The following is a 15,051-nucleotide window of genomic DNA, read 5'->3' as shown; positions in this document are numbered from 1 at the left end:
CAGCATCACCTAGGAACCTATTTGAAATGAAATCTGGGGGCCTACCACACACCCACTGAATCAGCAACTTTGTGGGTAACGCCCAGCAATATGTTTTTAAACAAGCCCTCCAGCCGATTCTGATGCACAGGAAAGTTTGAGAATCACTGACTTCGACTGTCTGCTACACTGTTGTTTCTCTGGTAAACAAAGCAGCAGGTTTGATGATTCAGAAGTTTGAAAATATTGCTCAGGATTCCAGGTAGATACACAATTCCCTGCTGTGAACTGAGTTTTCTGTAAATCCAGAGTGGCATGGAGGTATTTGAAATGCTTAGGCCAAAGAGCCCTTCTTCCTACTCTGTAGAGCTTATGGGCTTCATATGCAAGGGAAGGCCTTGCTCTCAGGTAACTCTGACTCTTTAACAGAGGTCCTGGAGGTGCGGTTGCGGTGGGCAAATACTCTCACCAGTAATAAACTAGTTTGGGCCTTAAGTGCTATTCAGTTCTCCAGGTAACTACACCCCAGCTAAGCAGGGAGGGAAGGTGCCTGGGAGAAAATTGCTCATAGTTTTGCCCTGCTTATTTTATCTTCAAAATATATGTCAAATCACCCCATCAAAGACCATTCCAGATCACACATTCAGGTGGGTTTGGTGGCCTCAGTAGGCTTTCAAAACACTTGATGTATTATCTCTACCTCCTTGTATTGTAATTGCCTGTCTCCAAGTGCATATAGTAGCTAACAGGTTGTAAATGTTAAGGATAAAGGGTAATTTCTTTTCTCAACTAGAGCCTCCATTTCAGTACCCAGCACAGAGCAGGCACTTGGTAATTTGTTAAAGGGAATCGATCAACCCATCAAAGGGAGTGGTGGTGGTGCAGGAATTGAGAAAAAAAGAGAAAGAAAGAAAAACTCGTGGACGTGGACAACAGTGTGGTGATTGCCCGGGGGAGAGCAGGTGAGGGTAAGGTGGAAGAGGGTATGGCCAGGGTATAAATGGTAATGGACAAGACTTAACTTGGGGTGGTGAACACACAATACAATGTACAGATGATGTACTGTAAAATTGTGCACCCAAAACCTGTATAATTTTGTTACCCAGTGTCATCCCAATGAATTCAATATAATTAATAATAATAAAATAATAATAATAATAATAATAATAAAACTTAAACCAAGGGCCCAATAAAATCATCCCGTATAGTACGATTCATATGTGCTGGTGCCCAGCCGACAACACATTTTCACCCCCCTGACTTTACTCTTCATTCATCTGTTAGCTGCGTCCCCCATCCCCAGAGAAGCAGAAAAAATAACAAATCTCAACGATGAGCCCTCCACAACATAGTTACATTCTCCCTTCCATCACCAACGTCATCAACTCTCGCTCCCGGGTCCATCAGTCTGTCAGTTCCCAGTACTCCTCACTCCCTCTTACTTTTGTTCCCATGTCCCTGTGCGGCTGGAGGAAAGATGTTCCTACGCGTTCAGCACAAATATGTGCTACAAACCTCCGCCTCGTCTGCTCTCCGAGCAGCTGCCCACGGCCCCTGTCTTGCGTCCTCGGAGAGCACTTGCAGTGGCAGCGGCCAGACCTTAGCCTGTCGGTAGCCCTCACTTACGGTCGGTCATAATAGAGATGCACACCAGCTATTTCCCCGGCGCCCACACACGACATAGCTCCCACAATCCTCTTCGCCTCAGCTCTCCATTCCCCGCCGCACCCCCCCCCCCCCCCCCCCCCGCACCTCGCCCGGATTAACTCCTTCACGCCCATCGACCTTGCATGCAGATTTCTTGGTTCAAAGATCCAGGTCACTCTCATCTGTCCTCTTAACCATAGCCATATATTGAACCTTTTCTCAATTGGCTTGTACGTTGTGGTCATTTTTAAATAGTTTAACTTGTTACATAAATTAACATGAACAGTTTATAACGGTGCCTTTAAGCTTCCAGATCAAACCAAATTCTAAATTTGCAGTTTCTGACTGTTCACCGTGAACCTGTGCCCCTTCTACCCTCCATTCCCCATCTTGTTTTGGTTCTTGTCTATTTAACTGCATACCTCCATGGTTAAGAGAACAGACTTTGTAAACCTGACTTTCTGGGTTTGAATCTCTGCCACTATCCAACTGTGGAATCTCAGGTAAGTGATTTAAGCATGCTATTCCTTGGCTTCCTCATCTATAGAATCGGTATAATAGTAGCAACCACTCTCAACAAAAGTTTACTGCCACCAATCGAATGTTAACAAAAGCTCCAAATCAGGGTGTGGAAAAAATAAACTTTAATCAAAAGAACAGTTTGTAAACTGGGGAAACAAGGTCTCTGCTGGAAACAAAAAGTGCACTCTGAGGAGACAAAGGGGAGGTCATCTTTTATAGAGAAAGTTCCTGATTTTGTTCCTGACCAGCCCATTTCTATGCAAATAAAGGATACAAGTCTGCACAGTCTGATTAACCAGAATAGCGCTGTCCTGTTTGATTGGCTTTGTACATTCTGATTGGTTGTTATGGAGCTGCTCTGATTGATCAGTATAGATGCAAATGATGATATAACTGCACAGTTTTGATTGGACAGGGCAGTTCTCAGTCCTAATGGTTGAAATATGATCCCAGTAATTCCTTGGTAAGTGTCAGCTCAGCCAACTGATACACGGTGCAGGAGGATGGCAGCTCAGTCTGTGGCCTTTCCCTAAAATGCAGTGTGCTTTTAAAAGCTTACATGTGAGCAGCACCTAGGACGTTGCCTGTCACAGAGTTAAGCAGTATATTGAAACATAAATTATAATTATTGGCTTTGATCGAGCTGTCTTCTCAGCTAAACTTCTAGATTATAAATAATAAATGATAATAATGGTTAACATTTGAGCACCTATGGACCAGGTACTATTTTAAGTGTTCTAATCCCAATTTTTTTGTTGTTTAATCCTCATCCTCACAATTACTGGTCGTAGTTACAAGTATTATCCTTCCCTCCTCTCCTCTCCTCTTTGATTTTCTAAAGCAGCTAAGAAAATTTAGATCAGTGAGATAGCATATAACTCAACAACTTGCCCATGGTCACAGAGCTAGTAACAAATAGAGCTAAGACTTAAACACGGATATGTCTTGGCTCTTCTCATATATCACTGAGAAAACAGCCATCAATTTTTTTCTATTGCACTTTTTCTCTAAGAGTTGCCTCATTATCCATGCAGGCAAGTTAGGTTCTCTTCAGAGTCTGAGGGGAAACAGGCAATAAAGCAAGGGTCTCTCTCCCTTGAAGGCTGGCAGGAACAGAGATGACTAAAACAGCAATTGTAATGCCAGCTCCTTTATTGTGCCCCACTGTGCCACACAGGCCCCATTACTGCCTATACTGCCTAAGGCCACCGGAGATAAAGGTGCAGGATCCTCACCTCACCCCACCATTCTGCAAAGCTTGTATATTATCAAAGATTTTATTTTAAAAATTTTGCTTGTTTTAGGACAGCACCAAGAGACTCTTTAATATACTATCCGAACTCCAGCCAAAGAGGTAGTAATTTCCACATTAGCAGTCCACAGAATCAGGTATTTCTACCTCAGCCCAAGAACAAAGGGAAATCTCCTCTTTCACAGATTAAAACAACAACAACAAAAGAATCCCCTCCTCTCCCTCAGAGCCTACAGTACCCAGGGTCTTGTTATTCTTGCTGCACAACCACCTACTTTCACTTCCCAATTTATCCTCAGGCAGTCCCCAGTGGTGTTTTCAGGAGAAAGTCTGGTGATGGTAAACCAAATACTGTTTTGTTCCCATGCCGTACCACGTTTGTAGTTCCCTGACCATCTTCACTCCCTTTTTGCACTTCAGAATGCATTACCCTGCACACCTCTGGACTTGAATTGCAGAACAGCAACATGGTATATTTTTTCCCCCAACACCCAACAATAACACACACGTCTGGGCTTGGTCTTACTTAAATTGGATACACTTAAAAAAGAAAAAGGAGAGATAAACATAAGAAGGTGTTTTACTTAATTTCCCCATATTTCTAGTTGTCAAACTATTAGGAAATGCCAACATAGTGGTAAAGCTGTGAGAAGTCCAGTTCCAGCGGCCAGGAAAGGTAAAAATCTTTGTGCAAAGCAAAAGTGTTGACAGAAGAAAAACAGCAGACAGGGGTAACTTTGGGGCCAGTAGGAATAAACAAGGGGAGGGAAGGTTTGGGTGCAGAACTCAGACACAAACAAGAGACCCTGCCTTTACAGCTCCTTTCATCTTAAGCCCCATATCCCCATTCCAGAGACTTCATCTGTTTTAAATTCTCCTAACCAACCCGGTTCTTTCACTGTGGGCAAAAATCACCAGCTGCTAATGCTTAGCAAAGAGAGTAGGCGAGGGGAGAGGATATTCCTAAATACAATGTTAGAAAGGGAGATGTGTTCCCAACATCCCTAGTTGTTTCCATAACATAGTTTCAGAAATATCACACATAGTTTAAGTGTTCAAGTTCTGCAGCGCTTTCTATAGTATGTTTCAGTTATATGTTTCTTAACGGCTGGTCTGGGGTACTAATGCCCTTGACAGTGCTTCTGTATGTAGTGTGCATACACTGCTGGTCACCAGTTTAGCCCCCTTTACAAGGCAGATAGACCCACCCCTCAGCAGCTGGGGGTGCTAGCTGCAAACTACAGCTGCTCTCTTCTCTGGAGAATTGCACTCTACAGAATAAGAGCTTCAGTTCTCTGCAACATACCCGCTCCCCTCACAGCCCTGAAAACTGCAGTAAATGACTGACTGACGATGAGGGTACATAATGCCAGCCACCTTGCCTCCAGTGGACAAATTCTGTCGTGCAAATCTTACTCCAGCACTCCTTGTGGGGTCAGGCTAAAGCCGGTCTCCAACTGGCTTAGTGTCTTTCCCCCTGTCCTATCCTGCTTCCTTCATTCCTCAAACATAGGACCCAAACATACCTAAAAAACAATTTTTGAGTGTATTTGAATACATTTCAAATATATTTGAATTACATTTGAACTGTAATTCAAGTATATTTGAATTACATTTGTAATTAGTTCCCATAATTATTTATTTTTACTTATTTAAAAATAATTATTTATACGTTATAATTTACTCTTTTAATTCTTTTAAAAATGTGTTGTTTAGAATATATTGATCATATCCTCCCTCCAAAAAAATCAGATTATAGAGGGCCCATTAATTGGTTGCTTTTGATTTTCCCAGTGTAACTGAAATAAACATTCTCTATTTCATAAGAAAACAATATCATTAATTAAAATTTTCTACTGATGTGAGAAATGTTGTTTCTGAAAACCAATTTTACATTAGTCAAATAAATCACAATATTTATAGGTCTTGTGTGGTAATTTAGCTGCATACAAGACTGTCAGTATAGTGTAGGAAAGACTACTATATGTACTTGCTTAACACACGTGTATATTGAAGAGGAGATATGACTTTCCTAACCTATCTGTAATAATGGTTAAATGAAGGTTTGGTAAGAACTGAAGAATGGTGAATCACCCATTCATTTAAAATTTTAAAGTACTTAAACATTAGGATAGATAGAATTACACAGAGGAACAATATATCTTATTTTCTTTTCAGAAATAAGATGAAAACTATATGAGGGCAAATATGTAAATTTTATTATAATAGTTCCCTTGGTTGATATTTCTCAAAAATGTTTTGGCCATCGACCCTTAAGAGTTTCCATGATTGCTTATGACTAATGTCACATCATCCATTGCTAATCAAAAATGTTTTCTAAGTCCATCATCTTTCAAAATTCACCAGTTTTACCACAGAAATTATATGGAATTTCAGTACTACAGTGTTTCATCGAAAATACACATCTTTCCCAGCTTAGTAGACAGCTGCTCATATTCTAAAAGCCCAGGTCAAATGTCACTCCCTTTGTGAATCCCCCCACAATCTCCTTTCTCTCAGGCAGAACTCATCCTTTCCTTATATGTGCAGTCATAGATTTTTATACATATCTCTTTTAGACCCTGTATCTCACTGTATTATAATTATATGATGCACCAATTAGCAGTTGTGTTTAGCAGTCATTAAAAAACCATTATTTTTCTATCACATACAAGAAATCCAAAGGTAGGCAATTCAATATTGTTATGTTGGCTCCTTTTACCTTTCTGCTATTTTGCAAGATCAAGCTCTGCCTTCCTAGTTCAAATTTTCCTCAATGTAACATTATTGCTGTAGCTCCAGCCATCACATCCATACCTGGACGAGAATGTGTAGGAAGGTGATGTAAAAGGGCCCCTGACTTTAGTAGCCTCATAGGTACCATTATTCCTACCCCCCACACCAGGGCATGCATGTACACACACAGACAAAATTATGAAGCGTTCTAGGAAGCCCCACCCAACAACTTCCACCCACATACCATTGTCCTATATTTAGTCACATTGATAGCCTTTCAGAAAGGTTGGGGCATTAATTTTTTCATCTGGGTACATAGCTACCCTCCAACAAAATAAGGTTTTGTTATTTAGAAATAACACATAGAAAGGGTATGTGATATTTAAATAGCAACCCCTGCCCCCTTCAATCCCTTTTGTCTTACCTGTTTCTTTACCTAGGTTGTTAATTTCTGGAAGGTTTAGCATATGTCACATTCATTTTGTATCTCCAGGACCTAGAACAGTACAAGACACTCAGTGATTTACTGTTTATTTCCTTTACCTGCAACATGAAGGGTTAGTCTGTGTAACCTGATTCCATGATTTATCACAATAACTTTCTGTGCTTTATGCTGACTTTACTATCTCCTTAATTAAGAAAACAAAGCTTCCTCACCTACAAAAGGGCTAAGGTTCTTTTTTTTTTTTTTAATATATCTTTATTGATGTCAGAGAGAGGAAGGGAGAGGGAGTGAGAGAGAAGAAACATCAATGATGAGACTCATTGTTCAGGAGCCCACAGCCCGGGCATGTGCCCTGACCGGGCATCAAACCTTAATCTCCTGGATCCTAGGTCGATGCTCAACCGCTGAGCCATGCCCGGCCAGCTGTGGGCTAAGGTTCTTGATCATCACATTATCTATTATTATTTTTAAATGTTTTGTTACTTTCGGCGAATAGCCAAATCGTTTCTCATCACCAACTGTCCTATTTTAAGCGTTCAAATATCCTGACAACTTTTGATTGAACCCTAAACGTAAAATGAAATAAAATAGTTTTCAGTGTATCTTTGGCACCTAAAGCTATTTTTGTTATTTCCCAGAGGGCCCCTGGACAGAGAGGTACTAATAAGTGTTTATGATGTTAGTATTGATACGTTGCACGGGAAGAGCTTTCCAATCAGAAAGCACGCTAGGCCTTCCAGAAATTAAGTATATTTAATGACTTATTGAGATTACATATGCCTTTACTGTAAGCCAAAGGCTTCTGGCGCCAACAAAAAACCCCAAGTCGGGATATGGTGGAGAAGGAAACCAGTTATTGCTTCACAGTAATATGGCATGGCTGTGAAACAGAGCGGCTGTGGGGAAATAAACAGTGCTTCAGCGTGAGCGCTGTGAAACCAGCAAAGCCTTCGCGGAGACACCTGGAGCAGCGCGCCGCTCTGCGCCGCTCTGCGCCGCTCTGCGCCGCTCTGCGCCGCTCTGCGCCGCTCTGCGCCGCTCTGCGCCGCTCTGCGCCGCTCTGCGCCGCTCTGCGCCGCTCTGCGCCGCTCTGCGCCGCTCTGCGCCGCTCTGCGCCGCTCTGCGCCGCTCTGCGCCGCTCTGCGCCGCTCTGCGCCGCTCTGCGCCGCTCTGCGCCGCTCTGCGCCGCTCTGCGCCGCTGCGATCTTCGGTTCTTCTGCTCCAGAAGCAAACAGCAGTCTTCAATCTTCCGTGGAAAATGCTCGAGATAGTCGCCAGGGAGCTGACTTATATAGCCAGAAGGCCCCGCCCCTCGTCCCTGATTGGTCAGCATAGAGCCTCTCTGATTGGTCAGAGCTGCACAGCTCCGATTGGATGGGTAAAGACTCTGTCTTATTGGTTGAAATGGGACGCCAGGAACTCCTTTATAAGGGCTGGCTCAGTTGGCAGAAACAAAATGCAGGCGTGTAGTGTAGCCTTACTCTGCAAGTGCATTTTGCCTGAGAGGCTCCTGTGCAGAAATGGCTGCGAGGCTCTGCTTTTTCTAAAAATATTTTAGCACAGTTAGCCACCAGGATCCATTCTTAGATCTCAGGGTTCACATCATTTTATATGGAAATGTGCTTCTTTCTACAAAATACTAGTAGGTAATTTTTGAAATCGCGTTCAGTTGGCAAAATAAATTGGCAATCTTGTGTTTTCCTCTGAATATTTAAAAAAAATATATGCATCCACAATCTGGAACCACTTATCTAAATACAGATAAAAGAATGAACAGTATGTGACACTGTAAGTTGATTTAAATTGAACAAGTTAAGCACCCTTTCTATGGGAGCATTGGCAGGAATACTTAATTCTCCTTTGAGAGTCAGGGAAGGTTTCACAACGTAGGTAGCGTTTTAGCTGTGGCTTTAAGGATTAGTAAGGGAGAAATGGCAGGGCAGTCCAACCAGAATGCATAATGCAAGCCACAGCACAGAGTACAAAAGACCTCTTCGTGTTCAGCAGTCCTAAGTACCCTGGTGGCCGTTACTGTAATTCTCAGTGTTTGGTGAGAATTATAGGCAGGGACTATTTTTCTCTGCTTGGCTCATTTTCCCTCAAGTCCATTGCACAGTGCTGGGCACACATCTGCAGGAGCTCAATAAATACTTTAAAATTGGGACAGGGTGATCGAATGTGCTGGGAACCAGGGCATCTGGATTCTTTCTCACACAACCACAGTATTACCTTGGCCAAGTCCCTTTTCAAAGGCCTGCAGCTACTGCTTAGTAACGAGCCGCTGATGCAAAGGCTGAGGAGGGGGTTGGCGTGAAGTGCCCCCAGCCCTTTAGCGCCTGGAATCCCTGATTGGCGGCGTGGAGGGCGGTGCGGCGGCGGCTGCAGCGCGCAGAGATTCAGTTCTTCCTCCGCTCCAGCAGGGGGCGCAGGGAGCGGCGTCCCGCCGTCCTTCCCCTCCAGGCGGGTGCCAGGCGGACTGCAGCAGTCGCGGGCAGCTAGCACAGTGGGCGGGCCTGGGGCGGCGGCGCTGCGCTGACGAGGCTGGGCTCGGTGGCAGCAGCTGCGGTGACTGGGGCGGCTGCGGAGGCCACTGGGAAACTGACTCGGGGGCCGGCAGGTTGCAGTGGCCTGGAGCAACCTCCTCGGCAACTGCCACATTGCCGGGGCAGCGGCGGGCCGCGGCGATCAGCCTGCTAGTGAACTGTGGCGGGCAAAGCCAGGCGCGGCGGCGACAGTGGACAGGTTGGAGTGGGGGCAGGGGCGGACGTGGGAGCAGCCCGGGACCAGAGAGGTAGCCTGAGCCCGGCCATCTCCAGCCATGTCCGACGAGGCATCAGCCACCACTTCGTACGAGAAGTTTCTGACCCCCGAGGAACCCTTCCCGATTCTTGGACCCCCTCGCGGGGTGGGCACCTGCCCGAGCGAGGAGCCGGGCTGCCTGGACATCAGCGACTTCGGCTGCCAGCTGTCCTCTTGCCATCGCACCGACCCCCTCCACCGCTTCCACACCAACAGGTATGAAGCGCTGCTGGGGGCAGGGGCGGATTGCCCACACCCCTGCCTCAAGTCTGGGACCACTGGGTCACCCCCCGAACCTGGCGCTCCGCCCAGGGTCTGCACTTCCATTCACCCCTCCCCCACCTTTCTCTCCCACTAGCCAGCATTCCCGGGCCCCTTCCCGCTCCCCCTCCCTCTTTTCACCCTTGCCCTCCCGATTTTCCTTTAGGCCGGCCGGCATTTTACTCTCTTCCCCATTCATCATCTGACCGTAGCGACTCCTCCTCCTCCCTCCCCTCGTCTGTCCTCTGCGAATCCCAAATCCCCACCTTTGATTTTTAGCTGCTCCCATTTCCTTTCACCCGCAAAAGTTTAACCCCTTCCATTCCCGGTAAGTGGGTTTTGAATGGCTCAAAATTAACCCATGGATCTTTTGAAAGGCACTTTTAAAGCTATCTTCATTTTCCCAATTTTTAACCTGTCTCACAACTCTATTTCTACCCTCCCCCCCCCATTTTTTAGCGAAGCTCTAGGAAACCGGACGGTTGTTTTTTTTTTCTTTCTCTTTTATGAACTCTTTGCCTTCGAGCTTTAGGCCCTTCCAAAATGTTTAAGCTTAAATCTGGAAGATTCCTTCATGTAGCACATGCCTTGGTTTGCTCCCTGGGTGGAAAGATGGAGGGAGGCTTAGGACAGGCTTGCTTAATACAAATTTATTCAGGGGGTGCATATCCTAACTGGTTTTATTAGAAGAGAGTATTTTGGAGAATTCTCTCAAGCAAGCATTTAAGTGTTATACCGAATATGGGGGATTTGAAGATGCTTTAACACTTAGCCCCAACCTTTAATATAGGTAGATGTTTGAGATACATATACAAAGGACTGGGAAGGTGTGTGGAGAAAAGGGGAGCAGGAGAGGGGTTCAGCTATAGAAGTTGAATTAAGGAGTCTAGTTCTGATTTCTCATCCAGTTTATAATATGAGCACGAACAACCCTTCTTTTCACATTTTAATGTCTTTTGTATTTTCCTGGCTATCTCTTAAATCAGTCTACAGATTTACTGAGCTTCTACCAGATACAAGGGATGTATAAAACATGATTCTTACCTAAAAAAGAAAGTTATTATCATCTGGAAGCAAGGTTCTATAGTTAAGCAATTATCCGAAACATCACTACAACATTTTAAAAGGAAGTGGTGGTAAACTGAGGTCCAGAGAGAAAAGACTGAATTCAAGGTCATAAAACTGAGTTAGGCAAAACCAGGACCGCTCCTTTGGAGCCAGTGCGGAAACTTGGAACAGAACTAATGGCTACAGTGTTATAAATGGTGGTTATAGTTTTTTAGACTAACTCACAGAAGCCTATTTAACCCATGCGGTAACTATTACATGAATGTCACATATGCATGAAATCTAGTATGCTTAGGATTGTTTGCATTGGAAAATAGTGTGAAATAATACGTTTGCACATATTTGATACTTACATTTTGCAGCATTGGATTCGGTTAAATACACAGAAAAGTGAAATGATTTCAGTACTAGCTTGCTCTGATAATGAGGTCAAGGGAGTGTAAGGACAGAGGCTGAGGGTAAGCCCTGCCAAAATGGGCTGGGGTGATGGGGGAGTGAAGCAAAGAGAATAATATGTTCCCTACAGCTTTCCCCTCCCCATTTGTTCCTCGTGTTTTTCTTAGAGATGCTGTAAAATCAAGGTTGTTTTGCAGAATGGGGCAGTGAAGATGGAGGAGGAAGTTCCTGTTCAGCCACAGTTTTCCCAAGTCAGGTGTTATTTTTCCTAGATACTGCCTGCTTTTTGAAAACCCCCCTCTCCTCCCCTGCATTTTGCAAGGCTTGGAATGGCAGTAGGAGGTCTAATGTATCTTTCTTTGTATCCTTTTCAGCAGAGATTAGGGGAAGCAGAATTCACAATATTTATAGCAGATGATGTTTCTTCCCCGGGTTACCTTGCTTTTTAAATCTTTTCTCCTTCTGAAATGTTCTGCCTTCTTATCCTTCCTCATGATGGTGTTTGAGAGGACCATATGTTTCCAGTCATTTCTTTTCAGGAAGAAGCAAACAGCTAAATCAGGTATATGGATCAAGTTTAGGGAGTTCTTTTATTTGGAGTTTTTATGTGTCACTTTTTTTTATTCACATCACATCATTCACCAATTCAAGCAACAGTCCAAAAATCATAGCTGTATAGTTGAGTACTGATATTCTGCTTTGGGTTTAGTCATTATAAAAAAATTTTCATTGAAAGTAGAAAGCATGTCAGTGGGTAGACACTTGATTTACCTTTATTTTGCTTCTTCCTTGTTGCCTGATAAGAAAACTGTGGAGATTGTTTAAATAATGCTGTTGATAAGGGCCTTAGTGCTGTGACGATGACAGTTCTGCATCTGTTCATTTATTGGACTCTGGGCTATATTTGCAACCTTCATTGACCAGGAAAGTCAGGCACTATTACTTATGATCCCTAAGGTTGAATGTGTGTAGTGTTCAGGTTAGAGTCACCTGTTACTTAGATTGGTGTATCACTGGTCTAGGTTCAGTGGAAAGTAAATTACATGAACATAGCCAGTTTCCTAAGAACCTACACTTTTTTAGTAGTATATTTTAGGATTTTATGACCAAGTAGGGTTTGTCTGAAATTTTGGGAGAATAAAATAAATTTCAATAAGCAAAAAGACTTAAATATTTTAAAGTTGAAATATCAATATCGATATGGAATATATGGTATATAATGTTAAAGACATTTTTATTTTATTTTATTTTTTTGGTTTTGGGAACAGGATTTTTCTGATGTAGTTGTGGGTTTTGTCTTAGCAGTTATCCACCCCAACCTCCACCATCATCAAAAAGGATGTCATTTAGCAAATTGAGAAAAAGTATAATGTTATTGATAGGTCCTATAATTAAATTGTGAGATAAAGGGGGTTAATATGAACTACTCTACGTGTTATTTTTTTTCATCTTTCGGGAGTATATCCGTAACTTTGACATTGAAAAATTGTGAAAAGTGTTCGGGAGGACAGTGCCTCACTTTTGTACACCCTATTGGCAGGATAGGAAATAAAATACTATGTAAAGCCTGTTACTCGGTTATGTGATTTTAAAGCCCTGTTTACAGTCACAGTAACCAGAAAAACCCCAAGTTGACTGTGTGCTTTTTGTACCACCCACAGTAGAAATAAAGGTGCAGAAGAGCTGTGAGTTGCAGGTGGAGAACCACGTTCCATGAAGTGAGGTTACAGAGGCAAGAGGAATTTGGTTTGGGGACTTGTTGAGACAAGTTAAAAATGGGGATCAGGCTTTGGAGAACTATCCAGGCTAGGAATGTAGATTTGGGAGTAATCAGAATAGAAATTCCAGGAGCATGACATGAATGGAACTGTGGGTTACAAAGGTTGAGGCAGTAGATGAAACTTTTCAATAAATTTAGCTGTGAAAGGAAGGAGAGGAGATGTGGTAATATTTGAAAAAATAAAGTGAAGATTTCTTTTTTTTTTGGCCTTGTTTAGTTTTTCTTTTCCAGGAATAGAGATTTTAGCTCCTTAGAAGCAGCCCATAGGAAAGGGAGAAATTGAAAATACAGGAGAGGGTGGTATGGCAGGAGATGGATGGGATTAACTCAGAAGCCCAAGTGGAAGAAATAGCCTTAACAGTGACCTGGAGTGTTTTAATTTTCAGACTGTAGAGGGGGTAGGAGGAATGTGTAATGATCCCAAGACTATTGAGGTCACTGGGAAGAGAGTTAGGGGGGTTGTGTCCTCTGCTCTGACTTGGGACTTGGGGCTCCACAGGAGTAGTCGAGGTCAGGCTTGCTGTATGGGGATTCTGGCGGTGAGTCAGTGATGAATACTCAGGATATTAGGGGACTGGACCCTTAGAGTGAATGGCATAGATTTGGAATGACTTTCATCAGCCTGACAGGAGGATTTTATTCCACAGTACTCACTGGCTGGATTCTCATCCTGAGAGGTAATGGTTAGGTCTACATGAGAGAAAAAGGGCTTCAGAAGGATGTGTATATGGTTCATGTGCTTTTCTTAATTTTACCAAAATACCATTGAAAGTCTTTTGTGTATTCTTAGTGAAAAAGCTTTGCAGATAAATCTTGGCTTTACCTTTTTTAAAAAAAATTAAAATTTGGGCAGCAAGCCTAGTTACTGAGTTAAACCCCATTTCATTGGGATTCTTTTCGACATTTTTCTTTTAAGGTAGTGGAGAAAGTCTCCTTTGTGAATAATTTTATGGTTATAGCTAGGCTCTCAGTTTTAGGTAGCTTTCTCTTAGCGGAATAAGATGTAAAGTCTTTGTAAATTTGAATAATTTAGTGCTGAGCATGTGCACACAGTAATTATTTGTTACATATTTGAAACTGACAGAACAGTCTAAAAGAATCACAAATTTTTCTATGAAAGCTCACGATAGAAAATTGTAGGCATATACAAAAGTGTATAGACCACTCATGATCCCTTTCGCTAAAGATAAGTGTCAATATTTTGATGTTGTTGCTTTTAATGTTCTTTTTATGTACACATACAAGTTTAAAATCAGGATCAGGCCATATATATCATTTGTGACCATGTTATTTGCACTTACATTGTGAGTGTTTTCCTTTTCAATAAATAGTCTGAAAATAAGATTTTTATTACTATAAAACACTGTTATTTAATTGTTCCCCATCCTTGGAGTCATGTATTTTTCCCCTTTTTGGCTATTATAATATTGTTTAGGTATGTTTGTGTGTACATCTTTTCCCCTAAATTTCTGTTTGGAGAAGGGGATAGATTTCTAGATTACTGAGTCGAAAGGAATAAACATTTTTAAAGCTCTTGATATATATACACTACCAAATGCTTTCCAGAAAAATTATGCCAATTTAACGTTACCACAGGTAGTGGATAAAAGTCCTTCCTGTTTTGTTTTTATCCACATTGCCTTTAGCAATAAAAATATTTGCAAATTAGAAGATAATAGAATTAAAAATAACTCATAGTAAAACATGCTATTTTTCTGTTTTGTAAATGATTTGTTTCAAGTATGAGCCAGGTTTCACGCCACTGTTAATTATTTTTTAAAAAGAAAAAAGGCTTCTAAGAATATCCAGAACCCTTTTGTATCTGTTATAAAGTCATGGATCTGGAAAACTGAAGAACATCCTGATTTTGCTCTAAGATAACATGAAACCAATAATAAAGTCTGTAAAATTCCTGACTCCCTGGTCAGTGATCTAACCATAAGATTATTAAATAGATTTTTTTGAAGTCATTATTGCTCATAGAGGGAAATACACATTTCTACCAAAGATTTTCAAGCTGAAAAGGAATTCTCATTAAAAACAATTATCTAACAGCTTTTCCTAGCATATAACACAGTACTTGGTACGTAGAAGATACTGACTAAATGTTGGTTGAGTGGGTCAGGGAATAAAGGTTCAAAAAAAGTCATGTGGGATTTGAAGGCA

The 15,051-nt window shown here is 42.2% G+C and overlaps 1 protein-coding gene across 1 annotated transcript in view; it reads left to right on the top strand.

The window, feature by feature from the left end:
- Window positions 1-9,209: 9,209 nt before the first annotated feature.
- Window positions 9,210-15,051, top strand: part of FAM199X (family with sequence similarity 199, X-linked) — a 29,726-nt gene continuing 23,884 nt past the window's right edge. The window contains exon 1 of the mRNA XM_016213024.2: window positions 9,210-9,596. Coding sequence (XP_016068510.1) covers window positions 9,400-9,596 — 197 coding nt within the window. The 5' untranslated portion in view covers window positions 9,210-9,399. The remainder of the gene's footprint in view (window positions 9,597-15,051) is intronic.

The sequence above is a fragment of the Miniopterus natalensis genome, chromosome X (assembly GCF_054644295.1).
Source record: "Miniopterus natalensis isolate mMinNat1 chromosome X, mMinNat1.hap1, whole genome shotgun sequence".
Lineage (NCBI taxonomy): Eukaryota > Metazoa > Chordata > Mammalia > Chiroptera > Miniopteridae > Miniopterus > Miniopterus natalensis.
The sequence above is the reverse complement of the archived record's forward strand: the minus strand, read 5'-3'. Positions and strand labels throughout refer to the sequence as shown.